The sequence below is a fragment of the Saimiri boliviensis genome, chromosome 10 (assembly GCF_048565385.1).
Source record: "Saimiri boliviensis isolate mSaiBol1 chromosome 10, mSaiBol1.pri, whole genome shotgun sequence".
In the NCBI taxonomy this organism is placed as follows: domain Eukaryota; kingdom Metazoa; phylum Chordata; class Mammalia; order Primates; family Cebidae; genus Saimiri; species Saimiri boliviensis.
In genome coordinates this window covers 34,263,551-34,283,324 of record NC_133458.1, presented here as the reverse complement: position 1 = coordinate 34,283,324, position 19,774 = coordinate 34,263,551, and the positions used below count along the sequence as shown (strand labels likewise).

General features: G+C 34.5%; 1 protein-coding gene across 9 annotated transcripts in view; it reads right to left on the bottom strand.

Annotated features, from left to right (window-relative positions):
- The window catches only part of CADPS2 (calcium dependent secretion activator 2), a 577,926-nt gene that overhangs the window by 422,864 nt on the left and 135,288 nt on the right, over positions 1 to 19,774 (bottom strand). For all 9 annotated transcript variants that reach the window (XM_074379141.1, XM_039472830.2, XM_074379140.1 and 6 more), the window contains exon 2: positions 13,193 to 13,306. In XM_074379141.1, the coding sequence (XP_074235242.1) occupies positions 13,193 to 13,306 (114 nt within the window). The remainder of the gene's footprint in view (positions 1 to 13,192; positions 13,307 to 19,774) is intronic.

Genomic DNA, 19,774 nt, shown 5'->3' with positions numbered 1-19,774 from the left:
GGAACCAACCCAAATGCCCACTGATGATAGACTGGACAAGGAAAATGTGGCACATATACACCATGGAATACTATGCAGCCATAAAAAACAATGACTTCGTGCCCTTTGTAGGGACATGGATGAACCTGGAAACCATCATTCTCAGCAAACTGACACAAGAACAGAAAATCAAACACCACATGTTCTCAGTCATAGGCAGGTGTTGAACAAGGAGAACACATGGACACAGGGAGGGGAGCAACACACACTGGGGTCTGTCGAGGGCAAACAGAGGAGGGACAGTGGGGGCTGGGGATTTGGGGAGAGATAGCATGGGGAGAAATGCCAGGTATAGGTGATGGGGAGGAAGGCAGCAAATCACACTGCCGTGTGTGTACCTATACAACAATCTTGCATGTTCTTCACATGTACCCCAAAACCTAAAATGCAATAAATAACTTTAAAAAAAGAACTTTATCATGAAATAAATGGCAAAACAATGACTCTTTGTTGTGTGAATACTTCCTAATATACGATTTTTTATATTCATACTTTTGAATTCAGGGTATAATTTATCCTACAGCTTATTTTCAACATGTCATTATCTTTCACTTGTTACAACTTTGAGTTAATTTTTCAAATAGGTTTGTCGAAATCCAATTAAGAAGTTACATCCTCTTCTCAATTTGGTCCCACCAAGAAAGTAAAGATGACAAATATTTAGTAGCAATGCCTAAGTAGTCTGACAACTTCAAAGATGTAAAAATTGAGGGTAAAAGCACATAAAAACCAGACTACCAATATTTATTGTGCATTTTTCAAATACTTTAAAATTGCTTCATTTTTCAAATACTTTTAGATAGATAAGAACATTAAACTGATAAGACCATGTAAAAATGTTTCCAAAAATTATAAGACACTTATGACACAACTTACATATGATATTGCTTAAATTTTTCTATGTGGAAATTATGTTGGAACTGAAAGGGTAATAACTAACTTTCATATCCAGATGTAAATGTTAAAAAAGAAGTAGCTTCAAGATTTAGGAGGGTAAACAACACATAGAACCACTAATGAGAGATAACAAGTTGAACTGATTATTGCTGTTTTGAATATTAAATTTACTGTTATAAAGCTGAGGGGGTTTTTTTATACATCAAAAATGGCCAAATATTGGCAGTTTCATATGACTTAACACAAAAGCTATCATTTGAAACGTGTTAATTATGTTAACATGCTTAATCTTAATTTTCAAAGCTTCATGAGAAATTAATATATCAATTTCTATGTGCCTATTTTCATTCTGAGGTGGGCATCATCACATTCAAGTCCTCCAAGTTTGCTCAACACAAAAAGGAGAACTTAAAAGAAAGGTATCACCCTCAACAGTACCCCACTCCAAGATGGTAAAGTGGGACAGGACAATTCTAATGATTAATTGCTGTTTACAAATCTGTCTCTCCCAGTAGACTGTGGGCTCATGAAAGTCAAGGTCCTTGTCTTCTTCATCTTTTTATTTCCAGAGCATATGGCAATACCTGACTAGCACTTAAATGTATGTGCATTTAATTAATTATTTACTCAGATAAACTGATTGCTTAGTGTCTACTATGTGTTCAGTACTGTATAAGCCATGATATCCTGCACTGAAGCAGCTTATAATTATCAGAAAGTAGTACACATGATAATACAAATTAAGTGAATTGTGCGAAACCATGGCAGGTAATTGTGGGAAGGCAATGCTGTAGGTAATAATAGTAATAGCAGCTAACATTTAGCTCAGGTAGTGTACATAGCAATTTAATTTCATTAACTGCTTTAATCATCAACCATCCTTGGAGGCAAGTACATTATTATCTCCATTTTACAGATGAATAAACTCAAGTATAGGAAAGTTACATAAACATCATCAGTCACACAGATCTGGAAGTCCAATCCAGATAGAACAAAACTTCTAACATTTTTTCACCTTTTTTTTTTTTATACCCATGTATTTAAACTCTATTTCCTCTATGCTGAAACCTCCACACAGTAAGTCAAGAGATTTCTAACCATTTTTGAAGCATGTATCTTCAGGCAGTCTGTTGAAGCCTAGTGATTGTGATCTCTTCTCAGGATTATGCGTTTAAACACATAAAAATAAGTAGGTATATAAGCATAGATTGATTGACTGACTGATTTAGGGGTATAAGTGTAGTTGTGTTATAACATGGATATATTTTATGGCTCGTCTGGGCTTTTAACACACCCATCACCCAAAGAGTGTACACTGTACCCAATAGATAGTATTCCATCCCTCTCTTCCATCCCATTGTCTCATCTTTCGAGAAATGCAAATTAAAACCACAATGAGATAGCATCTTACACCAGTCAGAATGGCTATTACTAAAAAGTCAAACAATGGCCAGGTACAGTGGTTCAGTACTATAATCCCAGCACTTTGGGAGGCTGAGGCAGGAAGATCACTTGAGCCCAGGAGTTTGAGGCTGCAGTGAGCTACGATCACTCCAGTATACTCCAACCTGGGCCACAGAGTAAGACCATGGTCCTGACTCACATGTTGATTACAAATGCCAGGAATGTGCCCTAACCCATACTGAAACAAAAATTACTTAAGAGCAAAGCAGAACCAATACGTCCTGAAAGATGCCTGGATGGCACCTCACAGATAGTAGTTACCTATTTACAAGATAAATTCATACACATTTTATATCATCCCCATGTCCTTAAAAAGACTGGGTATCAAAACATGGTACATACACACCATTTACCTATTTACAAGATAAATTCATACACATTTTATATCATCCCCATGTCCTTAAAAAGACTGGGTATCAAAACATGGTACATACACACCATGGAATACTATGCAGCCATAAAAAATGATGAGTTCGTGTCCTTTGTAGGGACATGGATGAATCTGGAAACCATCATTCTCAGCAAACTAAAACAAGAACAAAAAAAAAATCAAACACTGAATGTTCTCACTCATAGGTGGGTGTTGAACAATGAGAACACATGGACACAGGGAAGGGAGCATCATAGACTGGGGTCTGTTGGGAGGGACAGAAGGGGTGGGGAGTTCAGGAATGGATAACATGGGGAAAAATGCCAGATGTAGGTCATGAGGGGATGGAGGCAGCAAACCACATTGCCATGTGTGTACCTATGCAACAACCCTGCATGATTGGCACATGTACCCCAGAACCTGAAGTACAATTAAAAAAAAAAAGACTGGGTATCTCCTAAACAGCTTGAATTTTTTTTGGAAATAGTGTTTATTCAAGACACTAAATCTTAACTCACCAGCTTAACCACTCTAAATAAAACTCCTGTCTCCAATCTGGATTCAGATGCAAAAGAATGCTTTTCCCAATTATCTTATGAAAATAAGATTCTCCGTACTGTCTTACAGAAACAGTCAAGGACAAAAATGAGTATTTTTGACAACTGTAAGGGGGACTATGTCTTTAGTATGTTTTATTTTGTGTCAAATGAAAATTATCCTCCCAATAAGTACTCTTATAGTAATCAATATAAAAGTAATTAAATTTTACAAACAAAACAAATAGCATACTAGGAAAACAGATGATTAATGACTATCTTAGCTAGTCATAGGCTTGCATATGTTACTTGTTTAACGCTCTATGCTTTCAAAAAGTTTAATCTATCGATTTTTATGACAATGAGAGAGAAAAGCTTTAAATACATCAAAGTGAGGCCAGCCCCGACCCTGACTATGCTAACACAGATACATGTGTTTTCTTTCAAGATCTATCCCTAAAGTCAAAGAAAAGAGAAAAACCTTTAAAAATAGAAGCTTAATGATAAAAAGAGCTGTTGAGTAGATCTGATAGAGGATTAGCAAAGGACATGCATGAAACTGACTTAAGAGTAACATTTGAGGATGTATAACACTTATGATGCTTTCAGGATCATAAAGCCAGAGAAATGGGATTATTCCCTCTTAAAAACTTTTTTTAAAAAGAACACAAAAGAAAATTTCAACCCTAAAATTAGGAAGAGCTTCCTGATAAAAAAAAAAAAAAGGATTTTTTTTAATCAAAAAAGAGAAAAACTATCCACATATAAGATAGAGTTTGTTTAATGAGGTGGATAACTATAGGTATTCAAAGAAATGTTACTTAACCTTAAGCTGACAAGATAAATAAAGTAAAACAAATAAAACTAAATAACTTCCTGAGGAAAGGCATTTAAAGTTAAAGAGCATTTCCCTGATTAATGAAGGAGTAATCCTGTGAAATGGAATCTGTGATCAAATGGACTTCCTCATCAGAAAGCTGAAGTGGTGCCATGGCTCAGAATTCCTCTAAGTACTAACTTGGCATTTTTCCCTCATGAAAGATTTGCTGACGCTGGGTTTAAAGAACCAAGAGTATCAAAGTGCCTGATAAACGTGCCCTTAAAAGGATTATAAACAGATATGAGCATAAATTCTTTCTAAATTGTGGTGCCAGTTTAAAGTATTAACTATGGCATAGCACAAACATAAACATCTCAGATCTGTCAAGGTCCTACCTTTGCAATGTGTTAGCTAAACTGAGCACCCTCTCCTTGGGCCTGGAAATTACTGAAGTAAATCGCGTGTGCTTCTGTTCTTGGTGGCTACCTAGCTTGGGTCAAACATCTAGGCCACTGGTGAAATTGAGAATTTACACCAGGTTTACTTACCCACACCCCACCTATATTCATGAGCTATCCTTCTATAAGAATATGGAAGCAGAAGAAAACAGAAGAATAACTAGTTAACAGGTAAGAGTTCTAGCTCTGCCTTCTGCCATAAATTTGCTAAGTAGGCATGAAAAACCGACAATCTCAGTTTCACCTAAAAATGCATGAAGAGAGAAGAGGAAAATGCTCAAACAACATGATTTCCTCGGCTATCTTCAAGCAACAAAATTCTACAATCCATGCATTCATTGTCCAGTCTTCGTAACAAAATGGATGCCATCAAGAATGCAAGCAACTTTACAGAACACATTCATGGGCAGCAGACACCCAGATATCATATACAGCAATAGAAATCTCAGACATGAACACACATTGTGCAAATTCTTACACAACACTTAATGTAAAATGCCATCCTTAGAATATAAGAAAATATGAAGTGAAATACAACGGTTAATATCAAAAATAACAAATACAATGAGATCTGCAGAGCTCAGTGCAAATTTAGAATCTCACTTCTCATTACTGGTTATGGATTTCATCTATGAATGTGTTGACATTTTTTATCTCCTCTTGCCATAGGCTGCCAATCTTGGTTTACTTAGTGATCACCAACTCACTACAAAAAATAGGCCTTTTCCACAGCATTATTGCAAAGTTTAATAGGTATTTTGACAGGTCAAACATCCCTTGAAGTATGAAAAGTAAATTTTTCTATTCCAAAGTAAAATGACAAAAATTTTCATCAAAATATTTAACTGTCAATCTTCCCAGCTACTCTCTCTCTCTAGTTTACAAACTAGACCAAGCAACACAATATACCTATCAAGGCTAAAAAAAGTTAGGTAATTACATAAAATTTAAAAAGCCTTAAAAGGCTGTTAGTTTCTACAAAGAAACCCATAAACAACTGCAATTATTTTTAAGTAAATATGAAGAGTTGAGGTATAATGTTAGGGGAAGAAGGGAGATAAGTAAAAATAAGTAATACCAACATGATGGCTGGTGGTGGAAAATTGGAGCAGATATTCCCAAATTCCTTGGGAAGAAAGTAAGAATGTGTATAAAGATTAAAAAATGATGACCTGAAGATTTGTCCTGAAACTAAAGTATCAAGTCATGCTCCTTTACATGTTCTTTAAATTTTGGGGGACTGCAAGAACACAGGATAAAGGGAGGGAGAAGTACAAAGATACAAATTAACATTCAAACACTTGTGCAACTGGAAGGAGCTCTGTTTCTTTCCATTTTATTTTATATTTAACTTTTGATACGTTATATTTGTACACATTTATGGAGTACTTGTGATATTCTGTTATAGGCATAAGGCAACACGAATGATAATTTTCTTACATTTGTAATGATCACTTCAGGGTATTTAGGATGTCTATTGCCCAAGTATTTATTATATTACAAGTCATCTCTCTTCTGTTTTGAAAACACATTGTTATTAACTATAGGCACCCTTCTCTGCTATCAAACATTAGAACTTACCCTTTCTAACTGTATGTTTGTATCCATTACCCAACCTCTCTTTGCCCCTTACCCAACACCCACTCTTCCTAGACTCAGGTATCTATCATTCTACCTGCTACCTCCATGTGATCAACTTTTTAGATACTACATATGAAGGAAATCATGTTGTATTTGTCCTTCTGTGTCTGGCTTATTTCACTTAACACAATGACCTCCAGTTCAGTCTATGCTGCTGCAGATGATAGACTTCATTTTTTTTTGTGGTCAATAGTATTCTATTGTGTATATATACCACATTTTCTTCATCCATTTATCTGTTGATAGACAGTTATGCCGATTCCGTATCTTTGCTACTGTGAATAATGCCACAATAAACATGACAATGCAGGTATCCTTTAGATATACTGTTTTAATTTCCTTTGGATAAATACCAAGTAAGGGATTGCTGAATCTTATGGTATGTGTACTTTTAATTTTTTGAGGAATCTCCATACTGTTTTCTATAGAAGTTGTACTAGTTTACATTCCCATCAAGAGTATATAAGAAATCCTTTTTCTCCACATACTTGCCAATATCTGCTATTGTTTGTTTAATAATAGCCATTCCAACTGAGGTAGGAGGATGTTTCATTGTGGTTTTGATTCTGTCATATACCTCTTGGTCATTTACATGTCTTGTTTGGGGAAATGTCTATTTATGCCCTTTGCCCACTTTTAATGGCATTATTTGTTTTTTTTTACTGTTGAGTCCTTTGAGCTTCTTGTATATTCTGGATATTAGTCCCATCTTTCACCTTCTACAGATAGAGAAATGGTTCCACAGCAATGGCATAAGTTGCACCAAGATCGTCAGCTCTTGAGTAGAACCTAAGTCACAGAGGTACTAATCCCAGAGGATTGGTAACTGGAATGAAGAGGATAATCAGCAGAGGGAAGTATAATGTAAACCACTGTCGCCAATGATTTATAATTATGACAATAGAATCCAAAGAAAATAGAGTGAAGCTACTCTCTACGTGAAATGTGAATATCTTTCATTCTAAGAGAACAGAAAATGAGTGAATATCGATGTAAAAAACTTACAAAAAATGCAAAATACAAAAAACAAAATGAAGAAAATAATCACATCATAACAGAGAGTTAAGCATCTTCTTAGAGTATAAAGAATGCGTATATGAATCAGTATTAAGAAAACGAACATGTAAATGGGACACAGGACATGAACAGATTAATTCACAAAGAAATATGAATGACCAATATAGAAACAATAAACTTCACTAATAGTAAAATAAAAACAAAGAAACCTAACAGTTGGCATTTATTTTATGATAATACTAAGTGTGCAAGGAAAAACAGCACTCGTCTATAGTTAAGGTAGAAAAAACTGTTACTACTTTGCTTGAGAGCAATTTGGTAATCTGTATAAAGAATTTAAACAATCCTCAGCACCTATCACCGACTAATTCTACTTACAGAAATGTATCACAGATAATAAATTTAAGAATATGAACTATTTCAGCATTTACTTTTTAATATTAACAAATGAAAACATAAGTGTCTAACAATAAGGATAGTAAATAATATTTAGATACCAGCATACAATGGTCTATTATGCATTTACTTAAAACCATGTTTAGAGAGAATATTTGATGTTAAAGAATGCTCATGTCATATAAAACAGATTCCAGTTTTTATGCATACAAAACAGAAACACCAAACTGTTAAAAGTTGTCTGCAACTATTGAAATTATATTGGTGGTATTTCTTTCTTTCTCTCTTTATATAATATACTATTTTAGAGCAGTTTTAGGATAACAAAAACATTTCTTAAATATTTCTTAAATTCTCCAACATAAACATATATTACTTCTATTAAAAAGTGTTCTTAATATCAAAGTAGAAAATTCCTTAATTTCAAAATTCAAGACATTTTGCAAAAAAAGGCCAGAATTAGAAATAAATTTTTGGAATAAAAATAAGTACTTTTCCCCAAATTTCATAATAAAAATATTGAAAATAATTTATTTATTGAAGGAATGCTCATTTGTCCCATTATAAAGCAGGAAATCTGAACAACAAGACGTGGTGGGGGTGGTAGCAACAAGGTTTACTTTAATACTTCTTTGATAACTTTTAAAAGATTAAATACCTCTCTCTCATTCATTCTTTGGAGCCAAGATAGAACATAAACAAATGAAAACAATGAGAAAACTATACAACCTTTCTGAAAGTCGTGAACAAAGCCAAGTCACAAAAAATTTAAAAAAAAGATCTATCATCCATATTTTATATGATAGCAGAACTTGAAAGTTTGTATTATGCTGAAAGCAGCTAGGAAGGAACTGTACGCTGTATTTTGGATATCTTCAAGAGAAAGACCATTTACTTTTCCACATGTCCACTATAAATCACATTGTCATTTGTTACGTTTGGATAAAATCCCCGAGTTCTGTGAAACGGAAGCAACTATCTGATGGGAAGAACAGCTTGGAAAGCAACAAATTGCCATAAACCTATGTTTACCCATCTGCAGAGTCAGCTGAAGTTTCCTAAATTGAAAAAGGAATACACCAAAACCAAAAAAAAAAAAAAAAGGCCAAAAACAAAGAGAAAACACTTGTAGAATTTTTGTCCATATTAGGACTTCCTTTAGACAATGAGATGCTTAAAGAAAAAATAAAGTGAAGAGAAAAAAAAAAACCCTTCAATTAACAAAAATGATGAAAGTACAGCAGCAGAATTAAACAACATTTGGTAGTTAGGTATGCTGCCTGCCATTTCTTTCTTCTCTTCCTATTCTGGTCCTTCCCTCTACCATCATGTCTCCCCAGTTAGGTGGCTTAGATATTTGGGTCTTTTTTGTTTTCTTATTATGCCAACTGCATGAAAAGAAATATTGATAAAATTTCACAAACATATTTATTATTCTTGTTACTTATAATACTTAAGGCATCTTATTAAAAATGTGATATAAATTTTATTACATAAAAATCAGTATCATTCCTCATCATAGGCTTTTATGTAACATGTTGAACAGTATTCATAGTGAATATTAATTATAACTGACATAGACACACACAGACAACACCCATCCAAGAAAATACCACATAGAGGTACAAAAAAAAACAAAACAACTAATCCTGCAATAATCTAGTTGAAAGAAATTATTTCCTTCAAAAAAATGTACCAAGAAGAAATGATTTTTGTCAAATAATGTGGAGAAAAAGAAGTGTATCTTGGGTTTTACACCAAGATCCCAGGTACTAAAGTAAACCAAATATCTGAAGGTAAAACCACTATAAGAATAGAAGACAGGACCCTGAAACAAGATGGCACTGAAGGCGAAGCAGGAAGCTCCTGCCCCTCCTAAAGCCAAAGCCAAATCCAAAGAGCAGGCTTTAAAGGCTAATAAGGCAGTATTGAAAGGTGTCCACGGCCACAGAAAAAAGAAGATCCACCTGTCATTCAACTTCAGGTGGTCCAAGACACTACAACTCTGGAGGCAGCCCAAATATCCTCTGAAGAGCATCCTCAGAAGAAACAAACTTGACCACTATGCTATCATCAAGTCTCCACTGACCACTGAGTCTGCCATGAAGAAGACAGAAAGATAAAAGACAACAGCATACTTGGCATTAATCGTGGATGTTAAAGCCAACAAGCACCAGATCAAACAGGCCGTGAAGAAGCTCTATGACACTGATGTGGCCAAGGTCAATACTCTGATTCAGCCTGATGGAGAAAAGGCGTATGTTCGACTGGCTCCTGATTATGATGCTTTGGATGTTGCCAATAAAATTGGGATCATCTAAATGGAGTCCAGCTGGCTAATTCTAAATATATGTATATCTTTTCACCAAAAAAAAAAAGGTAAAAAGAATAGAAGACAGATGACTCTTAATTGTCCATAGAATATATAGACCTACAATCAAGATGGAAAAGGATATTCATAAAAATCATTCAAGAAGTAGCAATCACAAAGCTGAGAGAGAAAAATAATAACAAATAGATTTTAGGAACACATATATACTAAGAGTATGAAGATATCTTTCCAATTTAATTGGTAACACGTATTTATTAGGATTGTTCATATATATTGTACAATATACATTATACATCATGTGTTGTGTATAATATATATTATATACAGTCAGAAATGGCTATCACAACTAAAGGATAGTAAACATAATTAGAGAGCAAATCACCACTTAAAAATTATTAATAGTTGAAAACAGCTGCATACAACAAACAATATATATAACATCCCTGAAAACACAGATTTCAAATGATGTAAGAAGCCACAACAGATCACAGAATCACAGAATAACTAGCTTAGAAAGAACATGAAAGCCTAACCATGCTTCAAGCATCTTCAAGGAAACACAAAACCATGAAATTACGAACAATCATATTCAAAAGAAATTTTATTATAATACAAAAGTGAAACTTTTAGAAAAAGAGAATTATGGAGAAAATAAGAATAAAACAAGACCAAAATATACAGTTTCTAGAGAGAGCAACAACTGCTGCAATACCCATTCACTCACTCAACAATTATTCATTGAATATATTTGTGTGCTAAACTGGGGATGCAATGATAAACAGAAATGGCTCTTTCATGGAACATATATTCTAGAAGTCATAAGATCTAGACAAGTATGACAGTGTGAATCAAAATTATCAAAGCTGTGAATGGATGTGATCTCAAAAGAGCCAGTTCTTCAAGATGGATCCCGTGGCTAACTCAGTTTACACTCAAATTGAGTCAAGTGGCCATCTGGTGACTAGAAGTCATTCATGTTATTCTGAGTTCCCTGAAAATTCACACCTCTGTTTAACTTAGGACTTTAAGAACTCACCTGAACCCACTAATCAGAGCTCACCTACCCTGTCCAATCAGGGCCCAGTTGTATCCAACCAATCAGAAATTGGTTGTGTTGACCAATCGGAACTAAGCAAGTTTGAATCCTTTATTTGCATAGATGGACCTGACTGGAAACCTAGTGCAAAATTTTTCACTATAAAATCAGAGCCCATGACTTGAGTCAAGGATTTCTAGGCTACAGTAAGTATGATCACATCACTGCACTCTAGTCAGGGTGATAGAATAAGACCTTGTCTCAAAAGTAAGTTACATCAAAAATTAAAATAAAATAAATAAAATTTCTTTTCAGATAACTGAAAACATACTGCAGTACGTTTCCCAGGTGACTGTGAAGGACCATCAGAATCAAGCTGTGATGAAATACTCACCAGTCCATTCTATTTTGGGGCACTGCAACCAAACTCTAGATATATTAGGTTGAACTCTTCCCAACTTTAGTTTCCAATTAAGTCCTAGTTTTACTCTTGGGATTGCATACAACACCACAAACCTAATCTGTCTACAGGCCAAACACCCCCAGCTCCTTCAGCTTAGACATGGTATGTTTCAAGCCTGATCACCCTAAATTTGTCTACAGTTTTTATTTACGTAACATATCCAGAAGAAAACATAATCCTCATGTAGAACACAATGGGGATACTCTCTCCTTCACTGGAAATACAATAATTGTATTAGCACAGCTTATGTGTCTTTTTTTTTTTTTCAATCTGTATTCTGTTTAAATGTGTGTGTTTTTCTAACCTGTGGCCATATCATATATTATGCTTACTTTTAAAAACTTACTTATTTTGAAATACTTTTAGGTTTACACAAAAGTTACAATGGTAGTACAAAAAATTCCCGCATCCCCCTGCGCACCCAATTTCAGTTTCCATAACATTATCATCTTTGACTTCAGCAGTGCATTTATCAAAACCAAATATGAGCCTGCTGTTTCACAAAAAAAAACTTTATATCATTTTATACAAATTACTTCCCTGAGCTACTTTTCCTTCATCCCAAATAGAGACTTTTAGTTTTTCTTTAGTTTAAAGTACATGAGGCAAATGTAGAAATTTACAGTTAATACTGTTAGATTCAAATCCTGAATTTTACATGATGAAATCTTCCTCTGACTCTTACAAGGTGAAATCTAAGGTCCAATATGTGTTAAAATTTTGGGCTCCTATACTTGTTAAGATACTCTAAGTCAATGTCCAGTTCAATATACCCACTCTTGCCTTTAGCTTTATGTCACATACATATTTAGTCAGCAAAACTTCCATTCTTTCATTTAATTCAATAAGCTGAGGCTTGGGGTAAGGTAAAATTCTCTAGAGTTGCAATAATTAACTTCTAATGCATACCATCACTATTACAAATCCAATCAGTTAACTGTATATACAATTACTTAATATTTTTACAAAAAAAATTCCTGCCTGAGGTAAGTTCAGACCCATTGTATCTCCACATTTTCCCTTGCTTATTAGTCTAATATATATTTGTATATTATGCTTCTTTGGCTGAAAGGTGTTGAGTACCTGCACAATGAAAGGAATTCAATCCCTCAAATGACTCTGAAACACTTAGGCAAAAAAGGAACTCTCTAAACTAAGAGCTAGGGCAACCCACTAAAGCAGTTAATGACCATGTGTGAAAACTGGTGCTCATAGGAAATCCACAGAGAATTTCTATGAGTCCCAAGCTAGAATCAGAAGAAATAGCATGATGGTATTGGTAGCATTATCTCTAGGAAGAAAAGAGAATTCAATTTATCCTCTTGAAATTAGTTACCAGCTTTAATTATTATAAAGCTTAGTGAACAAAATTGCATAAGATAGCAATTTACTATTGAAATCCAGATTTAAAATGATAATTTAGACATGTGTACCTAAAGATAGCTATACTCAGCTGTATCAATCACTGCCAGGAGATTTTTCTAAATAGTTTACTTCTCCTCAAAAGATGTGACTAATTTCCAATTCTGTTTATCTCAAAACCAGGCTGTGGAATTAGAGCTTTTAAATTGCAAAATAGAACTGACAACGCTTTCAAAAAGGTTGCAAACTAGCAGCCTTCTTGTCAGACCAGTGAGCTTCTTTAAAATGGGAAACTCATAAAAATAATAAAAAACCTTTTAAAATGCATCAGAAAGCCAAAAACAACACTCTTCAAATTTACCTCATAATAACTCCGAACTGCGTTGCAAAATGCTTCATCAGCTACGATTTGGGTTTCCCCATTGAGGAAGGCCTGGAACCGTTCTTTCAGTAACTGCAACTGTTGCTTGTTAAGCTACAGGAAAAACAAAAAACAAGGCGATCAATTAGCCAGTATATGAAAAATGATGACGACTAAAAGTTGTATCTGCTGTATATATATTAGATTTCACACCTAGAGTTAACTTTATGATAAAGAAAAATAAAAGCTAAAATATCCTACTACCTGTACGAATGGTTAGACTTTATTTGAGATGGAGTCAAGCTCTGTCATCCAGGCTGGAGTGCAGCGGTACAACCACAACACACTGCAACCTTCACCTCCCGGATTCTCCTGCGTCAGCCTCCTGAGTAGCTGGGATTATGATGCCTGCCACCACACCTGGCTAATTTTTGTATTTTTAGTACAGATGGAGTTTCGCCATGTTGGCCAGACTGGTCTCAAACCCCTAACCTCAAATGATCTGCCAGCCTTGGCCTCCCAAAGTGCTGGGATTACAGGCATGAGCCACTGCCCCCATTAAAGGTTAGACTTTAAAACATTTCTGTCATTTCATGTACTTAATAATCCTGATATGGAAATTTCTACACCATACAGAATTCTTGTGATTGCCATCCTGGTTTCTTTATAGACAGAGAAAATCTGACATTTGGATAAGAAATTAACTATTAATATTACACAAAATTGCCAGCTGTTCTAAACAGAGAAAGTAGAGAAGATAACTTAGAGGTGAGGGATGGATGCCTTGGACAAGAGCTAAAGGAAGAAAGACTGAAAAGACAGAATGGATCCTAAGAAAGATCGCTTTGGAAAGAACAACTATTGCATGACAAAATTTGGATTCCATGAACAAACATACATCAACACCCAAGGTTAGATAAATGAAGGAAAAATAAGAAAACAAAGACGACAAATCCAAAAGAGAACAGAGAGGCGGCAGGTAGGCAGTGAATGGGTCTTTGAGTACAAAGGAGGAAAAGCTGAGAATTGGGGAAGTTTACAACCAGGGGTCCTTACCCTGGGTCTAGCTTCCCTAATTATTACAGAGGGTGAATTAGACATGAAATGTGACTTACCAATCATGTCCTCTAGTCATCAACTACAAGCAGGGTGAGCTGTTTAATTTGTAGGGCCCAGTGCAAAACAAAAATGCGGAGCTTCTTAGTAAAAAAATTATTAAGAATTTCAAGACAGCAGGAACAGAGAGCATTAAGCCAAGTACAGAGCCCATCTAGGCTCTAAGCCCTGCACAACTACACACACAGGGGCATGTACTTCACTAGAAGCAAGCCATCTTAGGTAACGCAGAAGTCTCCTTTTTTTTTTCTTTCATGCTTAACTGGAGAGAAAACACCATAGTTTTGGGGGGATAAAACAACAAATTCCAAAATACGTTAAGTTGAAGGGTGGAGGTCTAGGGGAGGGATAGCATTAGGAGAAATACCTAATGTAGATGACGGGTTGATGGGTGCAGCAAACCACCATGGCATGTGCATACTATGTAACAAACCTGCACGTTCTGCACATGTATCCCAGAATTTAAAGTATAATTTAAAAAATTTTTAATATTTAAAAAAACAAAAATTATAAACAACAATAAAAAACAATATAATACTTAAGAAACAGCAAAGGAATTATCCTCCATTTCATTCAATCCTGATCAGACTTTATTAACAAACTCATTCCAGTTCTGGAATCTACAGAGGGATGTGAAGCATCTGGAAATATGCTGAGAATAAAATGATTAAAGGATTAGAAAGACTAAACAAACTGGTACGACTTGGCTTCGAAAAGAAGGCTGACATGAATTAAGTATAAATCTGTTCAAAAGTCTTATTAAAATGCCATTCAAATATAAGGAAGGCAGGCTCTTTCAAAAACTGGGTTCTATTTAGGACTCTAACAAATAAGACAGTTTGTAAAGAAACTGTTGCTGGGAGTAACAGACTGATTTTAAAAATAAAAAAGTGTCCTATTGTACCCGGAATGGGGGGAGAACATTTTGCCCTGGGCAGTGAATAAAGAAGACCATTCCATTTCTTTAGTAAGGTTAATCTCCTTATTTTAGAGAAAGCTAAAACCAAGCTGAGGTTCAGGAACATTAACAATATATTACAATCTCCGTTTTTTTAATATGAAGAAAATGGAAGCAGGGACTTTTTGTATGTGTGTATACTAGCAAGGCAAATTAAATTCATGACTTTAGCTCTCTAAGCATGATTCACAAACGGGACCAAATGGAAATGGAACAGCAATTGCTAAGAGTGAAGTAGCTAAGAGCACCGTATTTATACTAAGCTCTGGAAATTGCCAAGAAGAGCTTCACCTTGCAAACCAAGTGAAATGATGGCAATGGAAATGTATGCAAGAATCACAATGAACTGAAGTAGACTTTACTGCTCATTTGTGCTGGCTCCTTGGCTTGATAAACAAGGTACATACTGTTCAAAAGCTAGAACCTGTGTATTTTTTCATTCAATTTTATTTTATCAAAGGCATTCTTTTGGTTCTTTAAAAACTCTTCTAAACTACCCTATTTGAAATTTCTAGATGATTAGTATTTAAGTTCAGCTGTTATAACAATGAGTTACTTTTTGGTAATTACAGTGTAGAAATTCATGGATATGAATCAAGGAAAGGAGATTTGAGCAAATCATCTTCTTGGAAGCTCCAACAAAGTTGGTATAGTTCATAAAACATGCCAGAAACTCCTGGGCAAGTATCAGTCAACATTTTTATGAATAGAAGATACTACAGTTACACTGAAGACATAAAATGGATCAAATATTACTATTACATACAAAAAGCAAATAAATTGATACTTTATTAACATAAAGAAGGAGTCTAAATTTTGACATAGGCAAGACAGGGGTAGGAAAAAAAAACTCAACTTAAAATCTAGCACTGGGGGTATTTTTGTCAGAAAGCAGTGTTTTCTAAAAGCTGTTGGCATTATCAAGATAAACCATACTGTATGCCATGAGACAGAGAAACCAGTGGAACAGATCCAAGAAATAGACCGAAATACAATCAGAAATGTACTATAAAACACCTATATAGCAACTCAAATCAGTAGTAAATGATGGTCTATTCAATGAATGCTGTTAAAACAATATAAAAGATGTTTAACATCATGTCATCAGAGAAATGCAAATTAAAATAATGAGATTTACTACAAACCCACGAGAATGGACAAAATCCAAACACAGACAACACGTGATGCTGGCAAGGATGCAGACCACAGGAATCTCTCATTCTTTGCTAATGGGAAAGCAAAATGGTATAGGTACTTTGCAAAACAGGTTGATGGTTTCTTATGAACTAATACACTTCTATCATATGATCCAGTAATCACACTCCTTGGTACTTACCCAAAGGAGTTGGAAATTTATGTCCACGCAAATACCTGGACACAAATGTTTAGAGTAGCTTTTTTCATAATTGCCAAAATTTCAGGAGATGAATGAATAAACTCAGGTACATCCAAACAATGGAATGTTATTTAGCAAATAATGAAATAAGCTATCAAGCCATGAAAAGACATGGAGGAACCTTAAATGCATATTGCTATGCAAAAGCAGCCAATGTAAAAAAGGCTACATACTGTACGACTCCAACTATGTGATGTTCTGGACAAGGCAAAACTATGGCAACAGTAAAAGGATCAGCTGTTGGTAACAGTGTAAGCTATGCATGTGTGAGGGAAGGATATAAATGGGAAATTTCTTTACCATCCACTCAAGCTCAATTTTGCTGTGAGACTAAAACTTTTTTAAAAAAACCTCTACTAAAAGTATTTAAACGTCATAAATTTAATTGCATAAAAAATAAATTGTACATGGCAAAAAACACCATAAGCAAAATAGGAAAAGATTAACTAGAAAAGAAAACCCATTACCCAAAGAGTCCATTTCTAAGCATATAGTTTCTAGAAATTGATAAGAACATCACCAATAAACCAACAGAAAAATGGACAAAACTGATACGTTTTGGGCAGTAAAGATAACATAATAAGGTATTATCCATAGTCTTCCTCCAGGTCATTTTAAAAATTTATGAGAACTGTATGAAAAGCCATTTTAAATGTAGATATTCTTGGAATCAGCAAATCCACTTTGGGATTGGATGAATACTACAGATATACCTGCACATGTGCAGAATGACATGTGTATGAGGTTATTTACCACATAATTCGTAACAGCAAAAATATGAAAAACAATCTAAATGTTCATAGATGGGAGACTAAGTTATGCTACATCTAAACAGTGGTATACTATTCATTGCATTAAAAGAATGTAAACGTTCTCTATGTACAGATTTTAAAGAATTTAAAAATATCTTAGAGCAGAAAGCAAGTTATAAAACAGCAGTTAAAATAAGTCACCACTCATAAAGAAAATGGGCAAATAAGAACATGTATGTGAGTTTGCTTCCATATATAGACAGAAACGAGGGAAGAAGGATGGCTGTGGGAACTGGACAGACAGAAAATACTAGGTAAATGAGATTTTTCAACATGTAGCACTTTATTTATTTTGAGTTTTCAAGTGAAAGAACCCGTTTATAAATTTTAATTAATTTAGATTTAAAATAAGCTATAACAGCAACTCTGGACATTTTTAAACTCAAAACAGTTATGAAGCACTGTGAATAGCTTAAATCCTATCCTACATGGAGACTGGACAACACACCTATTTCTTCAATTCTCCTTTTAGGTAAAAACTTCACCTTGACTCTGTGTCTATCTTTTTAAACGTTTCAATTTTGAGGATTTCAAAAATGCTTAGACCAAGAAAATACTACAGTAATCATCCTATTCAACATTCTAATCAATGCATTAATCTACACAAAATCCATGCAAGTAGTCTTTCAGATTCCATTGGACCTATTAATACACATACACAAATACACATCCTTTTGTAACCTCAGTGAATCCTATTCTAATTTGGAACAATTATAAAAATTTAAATCAGTTTCCATATGGCTTCCATACAACTCTGGTACTATACACTAAGATAAAACAGACTGTTACTTTCATTCTTTAATACAGCAGTTCAAGACTCTGAAGATAAAAATTCATTATTTATGAGTTTTCTCTTTTGTAGAATAAATTTTGCCTGTTCACTCCAATATCCTCGGTACTCTCCTAAGGATACACTTGTTTGCCATAAAATTAGCATGTTAAATAAAACTAACTATGATGGATACTTGGATCCAATGGATCATAAGTTCTGAGTTTACAGATGTGCAGAGTTGCTGTCATAGCTTTTTAAAAAATCTCAACAGGCTGGGCGTAGTGGCTCATGCCTGTAATCCCAGAACTTTGAGAGGCAAAGGCAGGTGGATCACCTGAGGTCAGGAGTTCAAGACCAGCCTGGTCAATGTGGTGAAATCCCATCTCTACTAAAAAAAAAAAAAAGATACAAAAATTAGTCAGTTGTGGTGGCGTCTGCCTATAATCCAAGCTACATAGGAGGCTGAGGCAGGAGAATTGCTTGAACCCGAGAGGCAGAGGTTGCAGTAAACCAAGATCATACCACTGCACTCCAGCCTGGGCGACAGAGGGAGACTCTATCAAAAAAAAAAAAAAAAAAAAAAAAAAAAAAAAAAAAAAACTAAATTAATTAAAATATGTAATAATAATGTCCTTTGACATAAAAATTCAATTCAAAAGGAAAGCACTCTGAAAACTGTAAGATTAAGCAAATGAAACTCACTATCAATGGCAATGACCCTCTTAAAATGTACTAGATAAACTGATCACCATTCTCCTAGGATAGTGTGGCCAACAGAGAGACAAGTGGGAGGGCCACTTTCCCACATTCTAAGCACTTGATGTCTATTAATTCAAACTAAAAACCAATTAACTCTTCTTGGCAGTCACATCAACTGACTCACATTGTGCTTACAGTCAACAAAAACTTCTAAAACATTCTTACATGCGCCTCAGTAAGCCATGCTTTATCTTGCTAGATGTATTTGGGCCACTGTTTCAGTTAAGAATTTTTTAGAATTCTGATCCCTTCACCCAATGACTACAGAGCTCTCTTAGCTTTTTTATAATCACTAACATAATAAGGTATTATCCATAGTCTTCTTCAAGGTCATTTAAAAAATATTCACCAGTTCAGGATTAAGGAAAGAATCTTGAATCCTGCCATTATATATTCTCCTTCAGTTTAACATCATCTATCAACTAATATTATTTGAGGCAGTTGATTTATTATTATTTAGCCTATGTTTAAATTTTGTCTGTTTTGTCTTCAGACTACTATATTTAATAATGAATAAAATATTTTTAAATATAAAGGAAAATTTGACCAGCAGAAATTATATAGCAGGAATTTATAAGGCACATCCTATATAAAACTAAATTGCAGAAACTTAACTAAAACATAATATCATTGCAAACATCTAAATACAACCAACAGATTAATCTTGTAAAAAGAAAAAGCTAATTTTTTATAAATCTGAGCTGGCTGTGATACTTCATCCATAATAATAACTGCCACTGGAAAAACACTTAGATTCTGGGGTTCAGAG